The 15621-nt window shown below is 42.8% G+C and overlaps 1 protein-coding gene across 1 annotated transcript in view; it reads right to left on the bottom strand.

Annotated features, from left to right (window-relative positions):
- ORAI2 (ORAI calcium release-activated calcium modulator 2) overlaps positions 1 to 15621 on the bottom strand; it is a 92845-nt gene that overhangs the window by 37890 nt on the left and 39334 nt on the right. The window contains exon 2 of the mRNA XM_089683749.1: positions 5942 to 6178. Within this exon, the coding sequence (XP_089539875.1) occupies positions 5942 to 6166 (225 nt within the window). The 5' untranslated portion in view covers positions 6167 to 6178. The remainder of the gene's footprint in view (positions 1 to 5941; positions 6179 to 15621) is intronic.

Below are 15621 nucleotides of genomic sequence, written 5' to 3'. Positions count from 1 at the left end.
TGACTTTGAACCTTTTTTTCCCTCCTATTATACCCAAACCATGTCATTGGCACCTTAATGTGACCTTTCTTTCCACAGAACATCTTAGGGATGAACTGTCACGGGGACTTGATACCTATTTCACCCACAATGTTGGCTCCATAGCTTCTTCCTCAACCCTATGGGAGGCTCATAAGGCGGTATTTCGAGGACTCTGTATTTCTATGGGTTCTCGTTTAAAAAAATCCTCAGCGAGTGCTAGGGCTTCTTTTATCCATCAACTATCTTTGGCAGAACGACGGTTGTTGGCCAAGCCGTCCATTTCTGGGCTCCGGAAGGTAACATCTCTACGTGACCGAATTAAAACTCTTGACTCTAGTAAGTCTGCACAATCCCTCCTATGAGTTAAGCAAAAATTTTACAAATTTTCCAACAAACCTCATCGTATGTTAGTCAATCGACTCAAAGCTCAGTCTCCTTCCACGATGCCTGATCTTTTAATCCAACTGAATGGAAGCCCTACCTATGATCTTCAGGTCATGGCATCCCTTTTTGGCTCATACTATAATAATCTTTATAACTGTTTGACCCCAGACCTTCACCCGCCCCTCACACAGTTATCTTTTGATAATTTTTTTGACCCCCTGTCACTTCCGAGTCTTTCACCCTCAGACATTGCCACCCTTAATGCTCATATTACGCCAGAGGAATTGTTTGACACAATTAAACATCTTCCCTCTCGTAAAGCCCCGGGACCGGACGGATTGCCCTACTCCTACTATAAATCTTTTATTGGTATCCTGGCTCCTCATCTCCTCTCCTTTTATCGAGATCTTTTCAAGGGGGTCACACCACAGACTGAATTCTCCCGAGCATATATCTCGGTTAAAGATCACTCTATAGTAGACAACTACCGCCCCATTGCCCTACTTAATTCCGATTACAAGATTTTCACTAAAATCTTGGCCAACCGACTGTCTGGAATTATTTCCAAACTCATACATAGGGACCAAGTGGGCTTTGTACCTGCCAGACACGCTGCAGATAACACCAGGCGATCCATTGATCTGGTAGACTTGGTTAACCGATCCTCCACTCCCGCTATATTATTAAGTTTAGATGCTCAAAAAGCTTTTGACCGTTTAAGTTGGCCTTACATGTTCATGGTCTTGGAAAGATTTGGTTTCAGGGGTCCATTTGTAGCAGCCTTGAAGGCCCTTTATTCTTCCCCCTTTTCGCAGGTCAGATTAGCCTCTTTTTTTTCACTCCCCTTTCAGATGTCAAATGGTACACGTCAGGGTTGCCCACTCTCTCCTTTACTGTTCATTCTTTGTCTGGAACCATTAGCCATCGCCATCAGGTCGAATCCGGATATTCGCAGGATACGATCCCATAACCATGAATACAAATTATCGCTGTTTGCTGATGACATCCTCCTCACGCTTGCGAGTCCTCATACCTCCCTACCGATTTTGCATAAGACCTTGAAACAATTTGGGGCCATATCTGGCTACAAAGTTAACACGTCTAAAACTGAGGCACTCCCGTTACATGTTCCTTCTGGCGTTTTATCCTCGCTTCAGGAAGCCTTTCCCTACCGGTGGTGCACCCACTCTTTAAAATATTTAGGTACTAATCTGACTTCCTCTTACCAATCCATATACGAGGCCAATTTCACTCCATTATTTATAGCAATTTCTCGCTCTCTGAAACACTGGGATGCCCTGCCCATTTCTTTTCTCGGACGCATTAACGTACTAAAAATGACCGTGTTACCCAAACTGTTATACCTGTTTGCGACTCTCCCCGTTCCCGTTCCAATGTCCAAACTTCACTCCCTCCAGAAATCTTTCCTGCATTTTATTTGGCACAACAAGCGGCACAGGATTGCACGTTCTGTTTTGCTTTCTCCGCGTTCTAGGGGGCACCGGATATAATAACATACTACTATGCAACTCATCTTCGTTTTCTCATGTCATGGTCTACTCACTATCCTCCCAACACGTGGGCTGAGATCGAATCTTTACAATTGTCTCCGGCTCATCCATGCTCCCTCCTTTGGTCGACCTCAGCAGTGGATGTCTCTTCTTTTCGCCACCTACTCCTTGGTCCCATGCATTTTTCTCTGGCTGTTTGGCAGAAATGTAAGGCTAAGTTTACACTGGCCTCTGATTGCTCCCCACTGACAAATATCCTCCATAACCCTAATCTTCCAGATAATATGGCCATATCCCGGATGTCTCTTTGGGTAGTAGCTAACCTTTTTCAATTGCGTCATTTGGTACACCCGGTGACTCGTAAGTTACACTCATTTCCAGAACTCCAGAAAAAAGCTCTTCTACCTTCTCAACACCTATATATTTACCTTCAAATACGCCACTTCTTTTCCACCTTATCACCCTCATTAACCCTGGGGAAGCCTACTTCCTTTGAACGTTTATGTATGCAGGGTCCCCACCAAAGGGGTATTATTTCTAACACATATAAACTACTTCTAGATGCCCCCTCCTTATCCAATGACACTCACCTTTACATATGTAGGTGGTCTCAATTTGTACAATGTGATATTGATCTATTAATGTGGAAGAAAATTTGGGAAAATGCATCTAGATCTTCTGTTTGTGTGGTTTTTAAGGAAAATATATACAAGCTCATGATGTTATGGTACAAAACACCTGAAGTTCTTCATGCTTATAATCCGAATGCTTCTCCTGCCTGCTGGCGCTGTGGTGGAGACCAGGGTTCTCTCTATCATATCTTTTGGACATGCAGCTCCATTACTCCTTTCTGGAAAGATGTTCTCTCCCTGTTACAATCACTAATGCGTACCTCTCTCCCACTTGATCCACTACATTTTTTGCTAGGTCTACCATTTCCGGGTCTACCTAAACCATCCGGAAAACTTGCTGTACATGTTCTGACCACGGCTAGGAGAAGCATTCCTATGAGTTGGTTGTCTTCTACCCCTCCTTCAATGTCGATTCTGTACAAACTTATTGCTGATGTTAGACAGATGGAATACTTGACTGCACTACATAATTGTTCGTTTGCTGTGTTTGAGACGATTTGGCTCCCATGGGATACCTTCATTGCCTCTATGCCGGCCCAAAATGTAAGGTCCTGATAACCTTCACACTGTTATTTTATGTTTTTGTTGGTCCTGTCCTTACGCAGTTTTGCCATCGATGTACCTTTCTGTTTTGCTTGTTTTCTTTTCTTATCCTTTTTTTTTTCTTAAACATACTGTTTGTATATTTTTGAAAATCAATAAAAATTGTTATTATAAAAAAAAAAAAAGTTCTTTACATCTTGTGCAAGACACCACACTATGTGCAGCAAGAAAAATCTTCAGTGAACTGACAAATCCTCCGTGATGGGATTCCTCCACTACATAAACCCCAGCCTCTTACCCAAATCCTAGACCCTAGGGTATGGCGCTCGTTCAAATTGGTTAAAAACTCAAAAACTCTATGATTCTGTCCATACTCAGCAGGAGACCGTGGGATTCAGTAACAGGATTCAGTGGTGGACCGGTAAGAGATAAATCATAGACACCACATAGTGTGAAACTGCTATCCAGCGCTTTTATTAAGATTAAAAAGATACTCACAATGTTCAGAATAAACATAGCAAACTTACAAACGGACTCACTGTGTGTACTGGAGCGTGACGACTTACAAACGGACTCACCATGTGTACTGGAGCGTGACGACTTACAAACGAACTCACCGTGTGTACTGGAGCGTGACGACTTACAAACGGACTCACCTTGTGTACTGGAGCGTGACAACATCAGCCTAGCCCTGCCTCACCTTTTTAATCTTAAAAAAAAAAAGTGTACATGGTACCTTTTCACTCGATGCAATCCCATCTTTTATAATTTACAAAAAATCAAGTATTATATTGTGTTTGTTTCTACTAAAATTCATTTAAGTGAATTTTTTCCCCAGAAAATATGCACTTGATAAACAGATGCACAAATATTGTGTAACATAAAAAATTGCAAAAGCCATCATTTTATTCTCCGGGGCCTCTTTTTTCAGAATATACATAATATTTGGGGATTCAAAATTATTTTCTAGTAAAACTTTCTGATTTTTACATGTGTATAAAATTTTAAAAACTGTCCCAGACACAAAATGTTTAACAGAAGTTAAAAATATTCCTTGAACATGGCACTAGGGCCTGTTTAGATCACTGCCGTGGTATGCAAATAAAGGGACATTTCTTTTCTATCTGTGCTGTGCTCTAGCACTATCCCAGACTGACGCCCAATTTATGGGCATTCCTATTTCCAGAACTACAGCACAGCATCGAAGCCACTGCTCTCTCTTCATTCTAATATCTGCAGCTCTGCTATCTGATCTTCCTGCCCTGTACTGCTCTACTCCTCTGCCTTGAACAGTGGAGGAAAGACTCAGCCCAGTCTCACCTGTAAGCTATTCTAAGAAGAGAGACTAGAGTAGTAGCTGTCAGCTTGTGTTGTTGTGAATGAAGGTGACATCATTCATTATTCACAAACACTCTCACTCACTACAACATGTCAGCAACTACTCTAATCTCTCTCCCCAGAACAGCTGGCAGGCTGGTCTGGGTTCAGTCTTTCCTTTGATGTACAAAGCAGAGGGGTAGAGTAGAAGAGGCACATAGCTGTGGGCTGTGCTCTGGTGTGTACAAGTCAAGAATAGTACTTTAACTGATATGCCACTCTCCCCCTGCATTCCCAGAGATAGTGCTCATCTTTGGCAGATGCTTGGCTCCAGAGAAAAACACCATCAATCAAATCTCATTTGCTATTCATCTCCTTGCCAGCTGTGTGGACAGACACACAGTTAGCCTTAGGCTACGTTCACACTAGCCTTGTGTGCAGGCGGCAGAGAGGCGTTTGGGAAGCGTTTTTACCGCTTCCCAAACGCCTCTGCCAACTCTGCACATTACAGCACATGGTGCTGTTCTAACAGGAGCGTTTGCGTCGCGTTGCGTCGCGGCAAAACAGACGCCACTGGTCGAGTCAGGAGGCTTTGAAGCCTCCTATTCTCGTCTATGGTGCCGCTCCGCAAACGCCCGGCCGGCGTTTGCGGTGCGGTTGCGACGCGGTTGCGGGGCGTTTGCGGAGCGGTAACACCACTCAAATGCATTATAGGCGTTTGTGGGGCGTTATTAACGCTCGGCAAACGCCTAGCAACCTCCGCTAAACAGCGCATGCGGCGTTTGGGGAGCGTTTGCCGAGCGTTAAAAACGCTCCGCAAACACCGGACCAACGCTTGCCAAGCGCTATAGGGGCGTTTGGCAAGCGTTGGCAAAACAGCCTAGTGTGAACGAGCCCTTAGGCAAGCCATAGATTAATCAATTTTCTTTATTTTCACCACGGGTCACTCAACCCACTCGAAAACCTCCTGCGAAGCTACTGTGTTCTGCAGGAAGGGGACGTGGGGAGCTTTCCCAGCCAACAGAATGCAACTATTACTGCTAGGAGCTATAGCCACAGGCAATAACTGAATGCAAAAAATCTGACAGGCTGGCTGTACCCAAGTCAATCGATGGATCAACTTTGTACAATCAGCCTGCCCATACATGGATCGAATCTCGGTCAGTCCATGCTGAAAGATTCAATCCATCTATGGCTGCCTTTGGACAGCATTAAGAAAGATGGGACAAAGTGCTACATGAATACGTAAAAAACAAGTCAGACTTCTTTAATTCCCATCACAGTGGTCACCAGGACAAATAGGTTCAACTCCCACAGCGAAGGCTGTTCCCTACACTATCCAAATCTTTAATGTACAACACTGTGCAATGCATTGGCACTTTATAAAAAACTGATGAGAAGCAATTAGTAAAATATTTTGTGTAAGGTTAGAAAGTCATTGGTAAATGGTTGCCTGAAACTGGAAAACATGCCTGTTTCCTTCTATATATAATGTGTAAATGTATTTTTTATACATAATTACTTCGTCCTTACCATTGCAAATCCGGAAAGCAGTGCAGAGGTTCTGCTGGAGGCTTTTAGCTTGGCTCTGCTGAGATAGAGTTTCCTCCAGGACAAGGCCTGCACAGAGTGATGATTGGACGTGACTAGCTCCAGGTAACTGCGTCTCACCCAGTCTCTGTAGTCCATGCCTTTGTTCTCCCGCTCAGAGACTGCAGGGGTGGAAGGATCCACCGGGATATTCAGTTCGGTACTCATGGTTGTTTCCAGCTGTAAAGACAAAAATAGTTCAAAACACATTAGGCCAGTGCCCAAACATGTGTCTCATGGGAATTACAAGGAACTTGGCATTGCCAATCTTTCAGTGCTTCAAGTGAAATACCACACGTCTGACAAATACAGAGAAAACAAACTTGCAAAAATATATCCACATAATACAAGGAGAAAATCTACAGAACCTCAAAGTGTCACTTAGTGTCCGATTGTCTGCCGCAATATCACAGTCCCGCTATAAGTTGCTGATCGCTGCCATTACTAATACAAAAAAAAAATTCCAATATAGATACAGCCATTTGTAGACACTATAACTTTTGTGAAAAACAATCAATACACGCCTATTGGGATTTTTTTTGTCAAAAATATGTAGCAGAATACATATTGGCCTAAATTTATGCAGAAATGTGATTTTTTAAATTTTTTTTAATGTTTTATAAAGGAAACGAAAAAATATATTTTTTTCAATTGTCTGCCTTTTATAAAATATGCAGTGGTAATCAAACAGCATCAAAAGAAAGCTCTATTTGTGGGGGAAAAAAATGGCATAAATTTTATTTGGATGCAGCGTTGCATGACTGTTTAATTGTCAGTTAAAATTCTGCAGTGCACTGCAGTTTTTATTGTAAAAAATGGCCTGGTCAGGAAAATCTTCCGGAGGGGAAGTGGTTAAAGAGTATCTGTTATTTTACAGTTCATACAAAAGTGACAGGTCCTCTTAAAGAACAACACTCTATTCACAAATACTTGCTTTTGCAGTGCTCCCCTGTCATTCAGTTGCTACATCTGAGACCTTGGGAAATACCTAGTAATTCTGGGTATGAGGGAGCATACAGTATGACTCCCCTCTATGTTCTACCAATATGCAGAGCTTAGGCCTAAGGACCAACTGCAAACTCTGAGCAAGTGAAGGAGAGGGGGGAGCTCATCAATCATGTGCGTGCTCTGATACTATCTAAAAGCCTAAGAGATGTCACAATGATGTTCTGACGTAATATAACAGTGGAAATGGAAGAAAAGCCTAACTATTCTTAAAATCTTCCCTCCCCCCCACTACCTATCCTGACAACACTGTATAAGAGAAGATCTGTGTACTTACCTAAGTTTAATCTTCTCCGATCCGGTCACATGATCCTGCAACTCTGGCTCAGAGAGCACTTGACCATTCCGGGAGCCGTGACATCACCCATAGGCTACCATGACTCAGCCGTTGTCTGCGCTCCCTCCTCTCCCCTGCAGCAACCGCTCACTAGCACAAGAGAAAAGAGCTGCGGGATCACATGATCAGAGCGGATTAAATAGCTAGGTGCACACATATTTTTTTATCCAGGTTAGGCTAGATAGGTAGAAGGGGGAGGAGGAACACTTTTAAGAATAGTTAGAGTAAGGCTTGATTCACACCTTTGTGGTCTGCGAGCCGCGTTTGCACGGGCACGGCAGCCCATTTATTTGAATAGGCTGCTGTGCCTGCATTTCATACAGGAAAAAGGTTTCCACATCTTTTTAAAAAAGTAGCGGCAGGGAAGTTACTCCACATTCCCACACGATTACTGTACTGTATGCGAACTCTCTAAAACTGCCAACATAAAAGCAATAGCAGAACAACAATAATCCAAACACAAAATGTGTCATCATTAGAAGTGTTGTCCATCCATCTCTGCTATAACTCTCCTTCATCATCATTATCTAATAAATGACCGATTAAACCTAAATGATGACTTTTCTTTGACATTTGTCTTTGCCTGTTCTGTCTAGCCCTCCTCATTTCTCCTAAACCTTCTACAAGAGACCCCTCTGATCAGCCACAGACCTCTCTCACCTGCTGCAGCCTATCTGACACCGTGATTCTGCACTCATCTTCTTGAGTCGGCAGGCTGTGGCATACCACTCCTCATCATAGGCCTCAATGGAGAAGCTGTATGCCTGCAGCCTAAATTTATCATTTCATCTCATCTGCTCAACAGATGGCCAGTGTTACTCAGTGCAAGAGGTTCTGCTGCATACCCATGATGTACCTTGTACAGCTGCTCACAGTCAAGAATGAAACTAAATGCAATGAAGTTGGTTGCGTTGGAAGGATTATATTTCCCATAATGAAAAAACAATGCCCTTCAATTCCCAGTAGTTAAATTCTCTATGCATACTGAAGCCATCCTCTCAGCGCACCAGCTCATCAATACCAGATCACCTGCTGTATGCTTCCATTTGAAATTACATGACTGGAGGGCTGCTGAGTCACTATTGGGAGGGGGAGCAGGGGGAGCTGAGCTGCTGAGAGAAAAACCTGAAATCAGTGCATCGGCAGTGAAATTTGAAGAAACATTGCTCCATAATACATGCAGCTAGAGAAGTCATTGATGCCTTGTTTTAGAGCTCATTTACTATTCATTAAGAATGAGCACTGATGCCATTCTCTGAGTGCACCAGCTCATCAATACCAGAGAACCTGCTGTATGCTTATATTTGGAATTAAAAGACTGGAGGGCTACTGAGTTACTACTGGGAGGGGGAGTAGAGTAAGCTGAGCTGCACAGAAAAAAACCTGAAGTCAGTGCATCAGCTGTGAAATTTGAAGAATTGCTCCATAATACATGCAACTACAGAAGTAACTGATGCCTTGTTGTAGAGCTCATTTACTGTTTGTTAAGAATATGTAAATACTTCAATGTCCTATTAGGCATAGTTGGCATTTGTGGTTGGGCGGCAGTTTAGCCACATTTTACCACTATCTGAACACAATGCACAGAAATCCGCATAAAAAACACTTCAACACATGTGCCTTGGTGCGTCCTATAGATGTGAACCCAACCTCAAACTCCCCATATTTGGGTCTCAGTAACATAACAGTCACGGTCAAACAGGAAGGCTAGGGGACAGGAGTATAAAGTTATTTAGAATCTACAGAAATACAGTGCATCCAGAAAGTATTCACAGCGCTTACCTTTTGCCACATTTTGCTATGTTACAGCCTTATTCCAAAATGGATTAAATTCATTTTTTTCCTCAACATTCTACAAACAATACCCCATAATGACAATGTGAAAGAACTTCGTTTTGAAAACCCTTGAAAGTTATTATAAATAAAAAACAAAAAAAACCACATGTACATAAGTATTCACAGCCTTTACCATGACACTCAAAATTGAGCTCTGGTGCATTCTGTTCCCACTGATCATCCTTGAGATGTTTCCACAACTTAATTGGAGTCCACCTGTGGGAAATTCAGTTAATGGACATGAAACCAAGTCATGAAGTCCAAGGAATTGTCCGTAGACCTCCGAGACAGGATTGTATCAAGACACAGATCTGGGGAAGGGTACAGAAAAAATTCTGCAGCATTGAAGGTCCCAATGAGCACAGCGGCCTTCATCATCTGTAAATGGAAGAAGTTTGGAACCACCAGGAATCTTCCTACAGCAGGCCGCCTGGCCAAAATGAGCGATCGAGGGAGAAGGGCCTAATCCAGGGAGGTAACCAAGCACCCGATGGTCACTCTGAAAGAGCTCCAGCATTTCTCTGTGGACAGAGGAGAACCTTCCAGAAAAACACCCATCTCTGCAGCACTCCACCAATCAGGCCTGTATGTGGCGAGACGGAAGCCACTCCTCAGTAACAGGCAAATGGCAGCCCGCCTGGAGTTTGTGAAAAGGCACCTGAGGGACTCTCAGACAATGAGAAAAATAACTCTCTGGTCTGATGAAACAGAGACGGAACTTTTAGGCCTGAATGCCAAGCATCATGTCTGGAGGAAACCAGGCACCGCTCACCACCTGGCCAATACCATCCCTACAGTGAAGCATGGTGGTGGCAGCAGCATGCTGTGGGGATGTTTTTCAGCGGCAGGGAGACTAGTCAGGATTGAAAGAAAGATGAATGCAGCAATGTACAGAGACATCCTTGGTGAAAACCTGTTCCAGAGCGCTCTGGACCTTAGACTGGGGTGATGGTTCATCTTTCAACAGGACAGCAACCCTAAGCACACAGCCCACATAACAAAGGAGTGGCTACGGGCCAACTCTGTGAATGTCTTGGAGCGGCCCAGCCAAAGCCCAGACTTGAACCCGATCAAAAATCTCTGGAGAGATCTGGAAATGGCTGCGCACCGCCGCTCCCCATCCAAACAGATGGAGCTTGAGAGGTACTGCAAAGAAGAATGGGAGGAATTGCACAAAAATAGGTATGCCAAGCTTGTAGCATCATACTCAAAACGACTTGAGGCTGTAATTGGTGCTAAAGGTATTGAGAAAAGGCTGTGAATACTTGTGTACATGTGGTTTTTTGTTTCTTATTTTTAGTGAACTGCAAAGATTTCAAAATGAACTCCTTTCATGTTGTCATTATGGGGTATTGTTTGTAGAATGTTGAGGAAAAAAATGAATTTAATCCATTTTGGAATAAGGCTGTAACATAAAATGTGGCAAACGTTAAGCCCTGTGAATACTTTCTGGATACGCTGTAGATCTCCTTTCCTTCCTCAGTATCTGCAGCATATCCATCACCACTACAGAATAAATGTCAGAGGAGCCAGCTCTGTCCTTTATGAGCCCCTGTAGACTGTTTATATTTTTTAAATCTTATCTGACGTTAAAATGCGATATGCAGGTTTAATCACTGAAAGTTCCCCTAAAGATCCTTTCTTATAACATGCAGGAAATGAGGCTATTAAAATTCAAGTCACAGGATTCAAAACTGAGTGTAAAAAAAAAAAAACTTTATTTCAAAGTCTGTACAATCTGATATTCTCTGGGATTCCAGAACAACCTAAATCAATTTGTAAAGGTTAGTGATTTCACTGTTCAACAGGTAAAAAGTTTTGGGCATAAAATTAGCTAATCTTACATAATTTTGGGGTGCTGAAAACGAAAATGACCCTAAAAAATGTTGATTGGCTCTAGTTTCCATGATATATTCACCCATCTAATGACGTAAGCCATTCAAAATTATGATGCAACTTCAGCTGCATATTGCGCAATTAATACTGGTGACCAATAGAAAATTGCATGTATACTGAGATGATGCAATATTAGCCTTTAATTGCATCACTTCACTGCATAAAAGCTGCAGTATCTGTAGCTGATTGTAGTTCGACAGCGTCTTTACATTTCGTTTTATGCTTATATAGGCTACTCAGTAATGCCTCGAACTTGTGTGAATAAAGCAGATAATTTCTGCTATATCTGCGGTGAAATAACTTTTATCTCACAAAAAGGAGGATAACAGGAATGATTAAGAAAGCCTACAACTTGTATTTTGGCAGCAAGATAGGAGACCAGGACAAGAGCTGGGCACCACATATATGCTGCAATTCTTGTGGGACGGCACTGGAGCAATGGTTGAATGGAAAAACGGCATCTATGCCTTTCGCTGTGCCAATGATTTGGAGAGAGCCAACAGATCATGTTAGTAATTGTTACTTTTGTATGGTGCCTCCAATTGTAAAAGGGCTAAATAAGAAGAAAAAGTTATCTGTGCACTATCCAAATATTCCATTGGCAATACGTCCAGTTCCTCATGGAGAGGGGCTACCAATTCCTAAAGCACCAGAATCCTTTGTGGTTGAGTCAAGTGAGGAAGAACCTGAAGCGTGTAGTCACGTGCAATTGTAAGAGATAGCCCTTTCCTCGAATACAAGAGAAAAGCCAAGAGAAGCAAAACCGACACAAACTGAAGACAAAACTAGTGAGAATCCTAAGTATTAAAATGATTCAACTTAGCTTATGGCTATAATTTTTCTTGGTAATCCTATGCAATATATTATGCCATTTAGGCTTTGTTATGTAGTCAATATCACTTGCTTTATATTTGTGGAAAGACATCTATCTATATAATTATTGTGCATTATGTAGTCATTACGCCTATAGTAGAAAACTTTCCGTTTACAGAAAAACTAGAGCCAATTGACAAATTTCATTGTTATATTTGAACTCAGAATGTGAAATTCATTAAGAAATGGGTCCTTTTGTTTCCAAAACTGGCAAAAAATAAAAATTTGTTGAACAGTGTTTTTAAGCCAGTCACATGCAACAGCAGGAGAAGTAATTCTCAGATCTGACCTTATCAACTGAACCTGCTATGCACCAGTAACCAGCCCGGGGTAAAAGCTTGCTTTATGGGCCCATCTCCTGCTCACTGACCAAATGACTGGATTGGCGTAAACTGACCACGTTTTGGCTGCCATAAAGTCCTTTTATGTGCCATCTTAATCTCTGTATTCAAGGATATAATATAGATGCCTTTGTCTGCCGCATTTTATAGCAATTCCAATGTACACAGATATAATAATGCTATTAAATACAAGGCCACATATCAGCAATGAGCCCTGGTGCACACTTGTGCGGGCCACGCAGCCTGCGTTTGCGCAGGAACAGCAGCCCATTAATTTGAATGGGCTATCGTGCCTGTGTTTTCCACAAAAGAAGGTGCATGTACCTTTTTAAAAATGTGGCCACAGAGAAATCGCATAGTATTTTTGACAATGCAATTTCCCTGCGATTCCCACACCTGTAAATGACCTGCGGGCTGAGATTTGTGGGGGTGCCATTCAAAATGAATGGCAGCCCCATGCGTCTCGAAAGAGCAGCACAATTTGGCTGTGGGTGGTTGCGGGTGTGGAAACAGATGCGATTGCCACACTCGCAAGCAGCACTCACAGTGTGAACAAGGGCTTAGGCTACATTTATGGTTCTGAGCGGTTAGATATGGCTGCCAGCCCCTTTCACTATGACAGGTTACTGGGAGCCGCAGGTATTTGCAGCTGTCCACACAGCCAGTGATTACCTGCAGTGATCGCTGCTGGACGCACACAAATTGCATCCACCACTGGTAAACACTTCAGAGAGCCACAAATAGCTGCTGCAACCAATAACCTGTCATTATAGTGAACAGGGCTGGTGGCCGCACCTAGCCACAGCAGGAATCAAAAGATTCCTGGTGCCTCCGCTGTGAATGTAGCCTAAAGATATACATCAGCCAGCAGAGAGTATCAGGCAAAAAAATGACAGTGCTATGGACCAGCCCAGGATAGGGCACTAAACATCAAAGCTCACCACACACATTACAATCTTACTGTACAATCTCCTCTAAATCTACTAAAAACTTTGTAGTGCAAGGGCCTACCTAACTGGATACAAACTGAATGGTTAAATTAAGTACAGTATATGCTGCTCATATTACATAGAATTGGTAAATCTAAAGTAGAGTATACAAAGATTGTATGGTCAGATTGTAAATTGTATGATGCCCCTAATACACACAATCCCTTGGACCAGAAGTCTAGGTAGGAAGCAACAAGAAGTAACCCTTTCACCGCCGCCATGGCAGTGTGCGGGGGTTTACACACACTATAAATCTGACAGGTCAACTGTCGCCTGTTACATGGAAGCAATCCGGAGAATGTGCAAACACTTCCACACACCTCTGTAAGGGCCAGTTACTAGTCTCTCCTTCCTGCTAATGACCCAGAAGTGAAGTGTAAAGCGCTGCTTCCAGGTCCTCATGTCACTCTCCGCAGCCAGTACTGCCAGGGAAGAAGCTATTAAATCCCAATCTGCTCAGTGGAAGGCAGGCGAGACACTGGGGGTCTTTTACACTCATAAAAGAGAACCTGCTACCGAAAAAAAAAAAATCACAACATTGTAAAAAAACCAAAGTGCTTAAACCTCCGCCGAGAAAAAAAAGGAAAAAGTCTGCATCTTTTTTCCTATTTTTTTTGGACCTAAACTTGGCAGATCGGAGGTAAAGGATGAAAAGTGACATTCGTACCGTTTGGCACTCATTCATCAGGGGATCTGTACATGGATCCCTTGTTAATCAGAACAGAAGCTGTTCATGTTAAAAAAGAAGTGCAGGAAAAATAAAAAGCTATACTCTCTAGTTGGCTGCAGCATCATTTTGATGCTGCAGCTGTGCAGCTGTCCCCCATCATGGCTGGCTCAGGCTCTCAGTGGTGCACTGAGAGGCTGAGCTAGCTGCCGTTCCAGGCATCTGGGTGGATCCCAACATTATTGTCGATATCCTTACAGAACCTGGAGAGGCTCTGTAATGTCAGCCAACAGCAGGCATTAGCCCACTGTTGGCTGAACCTGGGTCATAGGACTGCAGAACTAAGTGTACTCCTATTACCAACGGAAGAAGTATGGCCAGAAAAGATTGACCATACTTCTCCTTTAAAGCCTGCTGTACCATGTACTTGAAAAAGTATCCTGTTCTCTTTATATGAAATCCCAGTAGCTCTGCTTTCCTATTTCAAACTGACCATGCTAGGCATGGCAGCACAAAGTCTCTTTTTTTTATTGTGGGTGTTGCAAAAATGCTTTTAGTAAGAGAAAATAAAAGAGAATTCAAAGTGGTTTTACAAGAGAAATAACACAGGAAGCAAACATTTCTTCATGTAGGAGCCACTTCTCTTGAATTGTATTGTAATTATACCGTCTCCCTTTATTTTGTAAAGTGCTGCGCAAACTGTTGGCACCATATATTTCCTGTATAATAATGATGCTTTGCATTAAAAATGAATGAATAAAAGTGAACAAGCAAAAATGTGACCATTAAGGTGGCTGTTATCCACAATCCATTCCATTGCAATTTTAGTAGAAGTTAGCAAATGTATTTCTTGCTGTTGGTGCCCTCATAAGCAGTAAAATGAGACAGGGAGAAACCTCCATTTTAGATGCTGCCAGAGTAGTGCTGTAAATATGTTAGGGCCTACGTACACAGGCTTTTGCTACTTTTCCCTCCACACAAGTCAATGGGGATTGATATACAGCATGAATGAGGTAAACTGCTGGTAAGTCAAAAGAAAGTCAGTTATACTTCTAAAGCAGGGATCGCTAAACTTTCTAAGGGTCAGTTTATTGACTTTAGGGGGACTGGACTGTGGCCAGTGGAAGAAGAAAATACCCCAGTGGGAAAAGACAATGGCTTAGGCTTGGTGGTCAGTGGGAGTAAAACAATTAGATAACGTCTGCGGTCCATAGGAGGAGTTACAGGGCCTCATCCTTGCTATAAGTTGGAGGAACACTGCCCCCTGGTTGGTGTTCAATGGGAGGAATAGTGCCCCTAGTTGGTGTCAATGGGAGGAATAGTGCCCCTAGTTGGTGTTCAATGGGAGGAATAGTGCCCCTAGTTGGTGTTCAATGGGAGGAATAGTGCCCCTAGTTGGTGTTCAATGGGAGGAATAGTGCCCCTAGTTAGTGTCAATGGGAGGAATAGTGCCCCTAGTTGGTGTCAATGGGAGGAATAGTGCCCCTAGTTGGTGTTCAATGGGAGGAATAGTGCCCCTAGTTAGTGTCAATGGGAGGAATAGTGCCCCTAGTTGGTGTTCAATGGGAGGAATAGTGCCCCTAGTTGGTGTTCAATGGGAGGAATAGTGCCCCTAGTTGGTGTTCAATGGGAGGAATAGTGCCCCTAGTTGGTGTTCAATGGGAGGAATAGTGTCCCTA

This window comes from Staurois parvus, unplaced genomic scaffold (genome assembly GCF_062004578.1).
Source record: "Staurois parvus isolate SC_StPar_1 unplaced genomic scaffold, SC_StPar_1.0 ptg000321l, whole genome shotgun sequence".
Classification (NCBI taxonomy): domain Eukaryota; kingdom Metazoa; phylum Chordata; class Amphibia; order Anura; family Ranidae; genus Staurois; species Staurois parvus.
This window is presented reverse-complemented; position numbering and strand designations above follow the sequence as displayed.